The 10,813-nt window shown below is 26.4% G+C and overlaps 1 protein-coding gene across 5 annotated transcripts in view; it reads right to left on the bottom strand.

Moving 5' to 3' along the window:
- Positions 1-5,806: 5,806 nt before the first annotated feature.
- LOC127289468 (nuclear nucleic acid-binding protein C1D-like) overlaps positions 5,807-10,813 on the bottom strand; it is a 31,589-nt gene continuing 26,582 nt past the window's right edge. For all 5 annotated transcript variants that reach the window (XM_051317420.1, XM_051317421.1, XM_051317419.1 and 2 more), the window contains 2 exons: positions 6,213-6,459; positions 5,807-6,130 (listed from right to left, as the gene is read on the bottom strand). In XM_051317420.1, the coding sequence (XP_051173377.1) occupies positions 5,925-6,130; positions 6,213-6,432 (426 nt within the window). In that variant the 5' untranslated portion in view covers positions 6,433-6,459 and the 3' untranslated portion in view covers positions 5,807-5,924. The remainder of the gene's footprint in view (positions 6,131-6,212; positions 6,460-10,813) is intronic.

Raw genomic sequence — 10,813 nt, 5'->3', positions numbered from 1 at the left:
TATTTTATTAATTGAGATGTCTAGATACCACAATAATTCAAAGTACATTACCCATTTAATCATTATAATTATTATATAATAATAAAATGCTTAGTCTGTCCTTCTGTCCTAACTTGAAGTTGGTCTTTTCTGATTTCACGTGTTTTTTGAATTGTAATTTTATGACGTGTCAAATTTTGACAATTATTTTTCTCGTTTTTGCCAAAGTTGTATAATTGTGTTTCCAAATTTCGGAATTAGTTTCTTTAAAATTCCAAATTCAAATTCAAAAATTCAATTCACGAAGCTGAAGTACACAATGTTTATCAACAAAATTTTTGTTTAAAGTTATATATTGACCCTAAATTACATATATTTATTGTAGGCGGAATATTTAAAGCATTATTCAGATAAATATTCCGCCTATGTTAAATATGAGCCGCCGGATATTATAATTAAAATTTCTACAGCGGTATTCGTTGGCCCCTGGTACCTTAAAGTTCAATTTTTAAAAATAAATTTTTTCAAATTACTATATCTCTTGTAGGAAATTTTCTGGCGCATCTTTATTCTCATCATAAATTTTTTTGTAATTGTAACAGTTTTTGAGAAAAAAGCAAAAATCTAAATTTTTCATTAAATCACTTTTAATGAAAATTTTTACTTTAATTCGTTTTAAAATGAAAAGTTCTGAATATTTTTGCATACAATTTACAGGAGTTATAGTTTAAACCATCCTTTAAATGATCCTTAATAATAATTCTTCATTTTTTAATTAGAAAAAAAGTTATTAATTTTTTTGTTGCTCAGTGTTAGAATAGGGATTTATATTTTTCAAACGCTTCGTTTATGTAGGGAATTTTCCTTGAAGACAAAATTCCTCTGAATAAAATGTTTATTGATACACAATAAAGATTGCTGTAAAGTTTTATTTTAATACACTTTTTTTTATTATCAATGAACATTTTATTCAGAGGAAGTTTATCCTCAGAGAAAATTCCCTAGATAAATGAAGCTTTTGAATAATATTAAGCCTTTCAGCACTGAGCAACAAAAAAATTAATAATTTTTTTTAAATTAAAAATGAATTATTATTAAGGATCATTCTAAGGAATTTGTAACAACATATCTTTTTTAAAAAAATACTATTGATGACTATTTTTTTCTTATACTTATTCTTGCGTTTACGTTTATGATTGCGTTTTCTTTTAAGAATTTTTAGTGCGTTTGTCTTTACTGTAGAGTACCATTAACCAAATAAATTTTGTCGGGATTTAATAATGCTTTAATGTTTTTTCAATATTGTTTTATTCTTGTAAATTAAAATCCAAAAAGCCCATTAAATTTTTTTTTAATATCGCTGCCATTTTCCGCCGATTGTCCAAATTTTTTTTTGGTCTTAAATTCAGTCACTTCTGATGACCAAATTGCATATAATAGGCTTAAAACAAAAATAAAGAAGAAGGCAGCATTTCATTGTTTCTTTTAAAGTTAATGCGGAGAATCTCGAATCGAACATCAGCAAAAGCATATTTTCGTGTAACTTTTATCGATAATTGTAAATGTGAAATTTATTTTACCGGAAAAAATTATATGACAAATATATCAATGTAAAAGTTAACAAAGAAATGTTTACTGATTCTACGAGAGTATCATATTAGGAATTTTAGGCAGGAGGGGGTCTCCCGTTCATAGAGAATTTCCCTTATATTAGAAATTTCGTAATTTATTTACGTTTTCATTAAAGTTTAATAAATAATAATATTCACAATATGTAATATAGATATTCTTTTTCTTAAAATAAAAAACTGAATCAAAACTCATTTCCAACTAAACGCCTGAACATCTATGCTTATTTAGGTCTTTTAAACTGTACTTGCACTTATTTCAATTCTTTCACTTTGTTACGTCCGACAACGCAACATAGTTAATTAATTTTAATTTATTTTTGAGTCTAGACGCATTGTCCGCAACTCAGGAATCATTCAAATTGCTTTGTTTTATTTGAAGGAGAATTTAAAAGGATTGAAAAGATAATAATGCACTAAATACACCGAAATCTTTTCGGAAGATGTTTAATAAAAAAAATAACGATCAAATCTTTTTTTAAGGATTGAAGGAACTCAAATGCGCAACTTAATCGCACCACGTCCTTCGCAATTAGAAGTATGACAAAAAAATAGATGAGAGGAGAAAAGTAATTTAGTATATAATAAAAGTACTTACTTTTTTCTTTTTTATTTATAATTGTTGAATCTCGTTGAAAACTCGTTTAAATTGGAATTTTGGGTATTGGCTTCGTATGATGATTAAGAACTTGACTCGTAATTGAACTGAGAATTGAACTGACTGCTGGGAATTGAGAATTAAGAATTGACTGCTGAGAATTAAGATTTGACTGAACTTGAACTGATTGAATTTAGAACTGAGAATTGAGAAATTTGACTGAACTTGAACTGATTGAACTTAGAACTGAGAATTTGGACTTTTTTTAAATTCAAATCTTCAGTTTTTATATTATTATCCCTACTTAAATTTTTTAGTTGGGTGGAAATTTGGGGATGAATATTTTATAGAGTGGGAAGTTAAAAAGATCAGTGATTGGATTTTTTTATGAAACAAAATAGAAGAACTTATCTAAAAAAAAGATGTCATTGGACCTTTCAGGCCCAGCCTTGCAAGGGATGACTTTGCGTGGGCGTATCTTTAAGATTAGGGTGTTTCGAAAAAGTGGGGAACTATAGTTTACACTATTTTTAAAAGATGGAGCCAAGATTCACTTTTAAAACGAATTTTCAAAATTACAAAAATTCTTTAAATTATTTATGAAATACATGATTTTATGATTATTTAATTACATAATATTGAAAATTTACGCATTCAATTACACACACATACTTTTTATACATATATATGGGACGTTCTTTGTCAACCGGACCACCCCATCTCTCCATAATTGGTTTAATTTAAAAAAATTTTATCATATTGGAAAAATTAGCTTGGAATGTCTACTTTTTAATCCCGTTGGGCGCTTTTTGAAATTCAAAATGGCGACTTAAATATGGCGCCTAAACGACATAAAAAACACAAAAAATCCACTAATATGATCTATATTATTGTTTAAAGCTTCACATATGACGATAAAAATAACCACAACATAGTTTACTTACAAACTGATAACGTATCTCCATTCAAAATTAAAAAATTCAAAATGGCGGATTAAATATGGCGGATAAAATTAAAAATTGAGCTAGACTCGTGAAAATTACTACTTGGGGATTTTCGAGGTCGCTGATTACGAATCCGGTGTTAGTTTTCAAAAATTCAAAATGGCGGATCCAATATGGCGGACAAAAATTGAACAAATGGAGCTAATTTCGTAAAAATGTCTACATAGGGGTTTTTTTGGTCGCTGATTACAAATCCGATGTCAGTTTTAAAAAAATTTTAAATGGTTGATGACAAATCTCTATTTAAAATTCAAAATGGCGGATAGAATTAAAAAATTAAGCTAGTCTTGTAATTATTAATTAAATAATCCTCACATAATTTCCATAAAAAGTTATCTGGCGTTGTATTTGATAAGTTCAAATGGCACCTTTTTACGTTCAATATAAAAAAGTTAGATCAATTTTTTATATTTTGGTCCACCATTTTATATTCACAATTTGATTTTTTAAAAAGTAACGATGAATTCGTAAAGATTGTCCTGAAAAACCCTTAGGTAGACATTTTAACGAGTTTAGCTCAATTTTTTGGATTTGTGGTCAGCCATTTAGAATTTTTAAAAAGTAACCGCAGATTCGTAATCAGTGACCCCGAAAACACCCGAGTAAACAATTTCACGAGTTTAACTTAATTATTTAAATTTTGGGCTACTATTTTAAGTCTGCCATTTTAAATTTTTTAAATCTAACAACGGATTTGTAATCAGCGACCCCAAAAAACCCCGAGTAACAAGTTTCAGGCGAATCTAAAGGATTTTTTAATTTTTGTCCATCATATTGGATCCGCCATTTTGAATTTTTGGAAATTAATACCGGATTCGTAATCAGCGACCCCAAAAACCCCCGTGTAACAAGTTTCAATCAAATCTACAGGATTTTTCAATTTTTTGTCCGTCATATTGAATCCGCCATTTTGAATTTTTGAAAACTAACACCGGATTCGTAATCAGCGACCTCGAAAACCCCCAAGTAGTAATTTTCACGAGTCTAGCTCAATTTTTAATTTTATCCGCCATATTTAATCCGCCATTTTGAATTTCTGAATTTTGAATGGAGATACGTTATCAGTTTGTAAGTAAACTATGTTGTGGTTATTTTTATCGTCATATGTGAAGCTTTAAACAATAATATAGATCATATTAGTGGATTTTTTGTGTTTTTTATGTCGTTTAGGCGCCATATTTAAGTCGCCATTTTGAATTTCAAAAAGCGCCCAACGGGATTAAAAAGTAGACATTCCAAGCTAATTTTTCCAATATGATAAAATTTTTTTAAATTAAACCAATTATGGAGAGATGGGGTGGTCCGGTTGACAAAGAACGTCCCATATATATATAAAAATTAAAGTAAAATTAATTATATATAATTAAATGACAATAGTTAAAAAACTTTTTATTACATATAAAATTTCTGTTACTTATAGTCTAAATGATTAATTATTTTCATAATAATGTTTAAAATTTCAATATTAATCTAAATTGTTAATTAAGATTTAATTAATTTCATTTTTTTTAGAAATTTTAATATATAATTAAAAATAATAAATTAATTTTAAATTCCAAACATTAATATTAAAATTTAACTAAAAATTAAAGAAATATTTTGAAGAATTATTTAAAATTATTTAGGATTCACTAATTCGACGTGTGAGATACTATTTAAAAAAATAGAAATAAAACAGACTTTGTAACCTAATATTTTTTTTATAGTTTTATGACTAACAGATGTAATTTTTGATGGTAAAAACTCTTGGACTTTCGTGGGAAAGTGATAAGATAGGAAAAAGACCCCAGCAGTCAACAGCTGGAAGGATGCACTTTAGAGTTTCTAAAAGATTTAATGGCTGTATTCTTATCTATATTGAATTTTCCAAATTTCAAAGTGCATCCCACAAGTGTAGACTACTGAAAGTACTTTGTCTCGTTATCGGTTCTAAAAGAAAGACAAACAATTTACACTAAAGATATGAGACGTAGTTTAGATAAAACAGATGTTTTCCCATGTAGAATTGATACAAAATTTACAAAAAATTAAAAGGAAAAAGAACATAAAATTTAATAAAATAACGCAGGACGTTACAACTTGTAGGCGTTAAGTAGAACTGAAAATTTTTTTTATTGAAAGTAGCGATTAATAATTTCTATCTAAACCACAAATTTTTTTAATATGCACTAAATATAACAATATTTACAGTTTTAAATGGACAAATAGGAAAGAATTATTTTAAAAAAAGTATTATTTTTCTTCATTAAAAAATCCTACTTTAAAACCTCCAATATGGTACTTAATTCCAAATTTTTCATTTGAAGATGTCAAGTAGGAAGTAGAGTAGATTGAAGTTGATTTCAGCAGTTTTAAAATAGATTATTAAAAGACTTGTATAAATTTCTATTCGGAAAATTATATAAAAGTTAATAATTAATTCTTGACATAAACTTATTTTAAATCAATAAATTTTTGATCTTTGTTAATTAATTAATGAATTCAATTAAGCAAAAACTTTTAATGAATTAGTTTAAATTTCTCCAATTTGAAAATAAGATGTGAAAAAAAAAAAATAAAAAAAAAATAAATGTGAAAATAATTACATTGACTAGTCATTCTGTTAAAACTAAATAATTTATTGTATAATTGTTACGAAATGCAGCATTCATTAAAATATAAATTAAAAATTATTTCGAAATTTCTAGTTAAATACATTTTTTTCTTTTAAAGGAATTAAGGACAATCCCATGTTTTTTCTTCCGTTTCTTCAAATGTATTAGCTGTCCGTGGTTGCCAAAGCCCGCTTCTAATAAATCGTTGAGCAGTTTCTTTGTTTAATCGAATTTTACTCTTCTTATTGTTGATTTCTTTTGCACGAAACATCGCTTTTTTTAAACGATCATTTTCTGACATTATCCTTTGTCTTTTAGGGTTAATACCTGAAAAATATATTTAAACTTTATTAAAAATATATAGTTTTGAAGAGGACAAAGATCAAAAAATTATTATTTACATACTAACCTTCTAGTCGCAAATGCATCCAAATTAGACTGTTAAGACTGAAGGACATTAATAAATTATATTTGATTTTATCATTTTTGGATAGTTCATTATAAATTTCTGGATCATTCACAGATTTTAGAATATCCTCAATGTGATTCACAGAATTATTTATTCGTTCTAACTGATCTATGATTCCTTGATCCTTATTAAGGTCCTCGAAATTTATATCCATTTTCATATCAGGAAAAATTGTTATATCTTGAATCTGTAAATAATACATATCTAATCTTACAAATCGAATTTTTGTTTTAATTTGATCGTTTGAAATTATATTTTTAAGTGTAAAATATTTTTAAACGGCAAAATAAAGAAATGTAAGTAGTTATACAGAGACCATTGTAAATACAGATCTCTGCACCGACACTAAAAAAATGTGGTTCTAATCCGTGCTCAATGAAAAAAATTTGCATCAATGAATAATTGAACCCTAATTTGGCAAACCAAAAAAAGAAGCTTTTTGTTAAAATCGTTCTTTCATTAATTTTATAGAGGCTTAATAATTTAGTTTTTGCATTTTATTTATATTCCGACTAGTTTTGAACAAAAAAAGATTTTTAATAAAAATTATTATAATTAAACTAGCAAAATTACACGCGCGCAAGCGCGCGTCCAACTTTGACTACAATGGTTGTTTTAAAATAATAATAATATTAATAATAATAATAATTCTACATCAGTGGAGTAATAAATTAATAATAGGTATATTTCTAATTTTCACGTTATCATTTATTTATACACAGAAAAAAATGAGTTTGATGTTATATAAATAGTGATTTTTTAGTTAAGCCAGCTCATAATTAGTTAATACAGCAAAAATAATTTAGCTAAGTTAATTTTTAAATTTAATAAACTTGTAAAACTATTAGTTCGATTGTTGACGGTAACAACAATGAAAACCCAAGAAAAAACCTATCGAAAAAGTGATGATAAGAAAAACATAAATTAAAATCAATAGTTACAATTGGCGGTGTAAATGTTGATAAATCAATTCTACTATCGCCAACATAACCGCTGCCACTTAAAATGCCGAGAAAAATTAATTATGTTGTGTCAATTATTATTAAAATATCCTTTGTTACTTATGTATACTGTATACGAAAAGGAAGAGATTGTTGGGATAAAAGATATTACTGACGAATGGATTTTCTTATTGACAGAATGTATATCATTTTTTTGTGAATTGATATTAAAAAAATAAGATTTTTAAGTTAAAATTTTAAAATATAAATATTAAAGTTTTAGAAATAAATATTTTTGATAAAGTCAATGTTCGATGATTTTTTATAATCTTTGAAATTACAAAAAATTAGTTTTGCTAAATATTTTTTTGTATTTTCTATAAATATTTCGTTGCAAATGAAAATTTTAAATTTATGTTTTTTTTCAAAAAATTTAATTAATTGATAATTAATAAATATTCAAAAATTATGTAATCAAAAAGAAAATTAAATTAACTGAAAATTATTAATTATATTTTAAAAAGTATTAAGCAATTAAAAAATATTTAGAAATTTTGAAAAAATAAAACCTAAAAAATAAAACTTTGTAATGTTTTAAACTTTAAACTTAAATTAAAAATTAAAATCAAATTGAAAATATATTAGAAATGTAAAAATGTAAAAAAAAATTTCTTTATATTGAATCTACCACCCAAGTAGCACGGAATATTGCTTGAATGTCAAGCTGATATCAACCGGGAATATTTTTGTGACATTCAGGCGATATCATAATGTCCTCTTCACGGGGACATTCCTCCGTGATGTATCTATGTGACGGTCTTTCATACAAAAAATGTAACGCGTTACAAAACTTACATTCTACATTTATTAAACCTAAATAATTCTGTGGAACTTTACTTTCATCTAAATCTTTAAAAGACATTATTGCAACTCCTGCACTTTTTTTATTCCGATTATCGTTTTTACATGTCAAATTCTTTTCTTCACACATTCTTTTCATCTTCCGTTGCCGTAGAAAATTTTTTTTGCGCTCTTTCTTTTTTATTTCTGTTTTATTACGATTACGTTTTCTCAATCTCTCATTCCCCTGTCTTATTATTTTCTGCTCATATGTATCTTCGCGCCTTGCCTTCCTTTTTCTTCCCTTCTCTTTAATTGCTCGATTTATCTTTTTATCATTTTCTTTACTCAGAAAATTTTTCATTGTTAAATATTCATGTGGTGAAATTTTGTTCACAGTCTTATAAGTTGTACGAATTATTTTCTTTTCACTAGTGTCATTTAGAGAATGTTTAATTTTTAAATCTTGTGTTAATAGAACTCTGTTAAGATTATTACTGGGAAAAGTATTAAAAACAGAACAATAAGTTAAAATAAAATTTTTATGTTCCTGAGTTCAATTTATGAAAAGACGGTTCTAATCATTCTCTATTATCGAATTCCTATTGTGAGACGTTCTTACTGTCGGAAAATGATTTAAGCGATTATTTTCAAACATTGACTTAAAATGGTTTCTCATTTTGTTATTATCTGTTTCATAATTTACACGGTTTGGCATTACGTTAAATAATATAGATGTTGCAAATGCTATTGCATGTACTCCACACTCAACACTACCAAAAGGTTGTTGATCAACAGCTTCAAAAACTACTGTTGGTTTAAAAGGGAACAATCTAATTAAATATTTTATTTGATGCACATTTAAACACCCCTCATTAAGGCTATCAAAAATATAAAGCCTTACTCTATCGTAATAGACACAAATTCAGTGACCATAATTGTTATTACCGCTAAAAAGTATTTAAATATGTTTATCACCGTCTCTAATTGGGACAATAAAATCAAGCATTTGTACATACAAAGCACTTTGCATATTGAAAAAAGAATTGGAATCTTCTATTCTTAATAAATCTTCAAATTTGTACATATGCATGTAATTTAACAATTTATTTCTATTTTCAATAATTTTTAAATCTTTATCACTTAAAATAACATACTCTTTTATGTTGGCCATAGTATACTTCGTTTAAGTTTATTTTTGATTCATGAAAATCTAAATATCTTTAACCCTTTTGCTCACTCTCTCTAATATAACCAATTTTTACTTTAATTCAATACAACTAATTTTACCTTTTACTAAATATAACCATTTTTTCCTTTAATTCAATATATCCAATTTTTACTTTAATCCAATATAACCAATTTTGCCTTTTACCCAATAAAACTACCAAATATCCAAAAGAATGAGAGAACTATGAGTAACTATGAATACTGATCAGCCAATAAGTGCAAAAAGGACACTCTTATATGAGTAATTATAAATAACATATATACATATTTATACCTGTATTAAAACCCCGGAACAAATACCACAAAAAAACCAACCGTTGGACAATAGAACCTTTGTTAATGAGGATTAACTCTGAGGACCCAGGTAATAATTTCTTTTTTCACATTTATTATATAGAAAAATAAAGATGTACCAACCCTTGGCCAATAGAACCTTTGTTAATGAAGATTAACTCTGAGTACATAATGAAATGTACTGCAGGTTTACATTGACATCGGCACGTCTGACGTCTCGAAATTTTTTCCGCGTATTATCACATGGAAATATAAAGCTAAAAGTCAAAAACTGAAGACGTAATGTATATCTTTCTTTCACACATCAAGGAATATAACATATAAACATTTTCATTTAATATTGCATTTCTCTATCTAGAGGATTCAAAATAACATAAGAATATCTTCGCCTAAAAATCTTACTCTTCATTATTTCTGTTTTCAAAATAAAAAAAATATGTATATACCAGTATTAGACCCTCAGAACAATTACCACAAACAATACCAATTCTTGGACAATAGAGCCTTTGTTAATGAAGATTAATTCTGAGGGGCCAGATAATAATTTTTAAATTTTTTTATTAAAATTTTCTGGGGCTCTAATACAGGTAGGGGAGAGTGATAAACAGTGGGACAGTTTAAACAGTAGGACACTTTAATTTTCTGAAAAACTACTTAAAGAAACACGACCAAAATTTAAATGTAAACCATGTTTATGACAACACACTATCTCCAAAAATTTTAGCCACATTGATTCATTATTTACAAAGAAAATTGAAAAAAACTGTTTTTGACTTTAAAAAAGTAATTTTTTTCTTGAAATACAATGCTGATTTTTATATAAATAGGACAGTTTTAAAAAAAAGTGTAATTGTTACTTCGTTTACTCATGTTTTTAAGTATAATATCCAATAATTTAAAATATTTTAAAATTTTACAAACAATTTTTATTTAAATAATTTCTTGCGATTGCTTAATTTAAACAGTGGGACATTAAACACTAGGACAGGCAAAAATTTAAGTTTATGAAACGTGGATTTTGGCAACACTAATTATAAGTTGTGTCAGCTATACGCATGCGTATTTATACTTACACAGCGACTAAAAATGTGATTTTTTTATACTAAAAAACATTAAAAAATTCAAAATTTATAATTATTACAATTATTGTTCGGCAACATTTGAAAATTACACTTGATAAGAGAACGACTATTCAAATTTTCCTCCAAATTGTTTTTAGGATATGACCAAATTATG

The sequence above is a fragment of the Leptopilina boulardi genome, unplaced genomic scaffold, assembly GCF_019393585.1.
Source record: "Leptopilina boulardi isolate dan_hultmark-lab unplaced genomic scaffold, ZJU_Lbou_2.1 LbouV2_41, whole genome shotgun sequence".
NCBI lineage: Eukaryota > Metazoa > Arthropoda > Insecta > Hymenoptera > Figitidae > Leptopilina > Leptopilina boulardi.
Note: the sequence above shows the minus strand (reverse complement) of the source record. Positions and strands in the feature narration are given on the sequence as shown.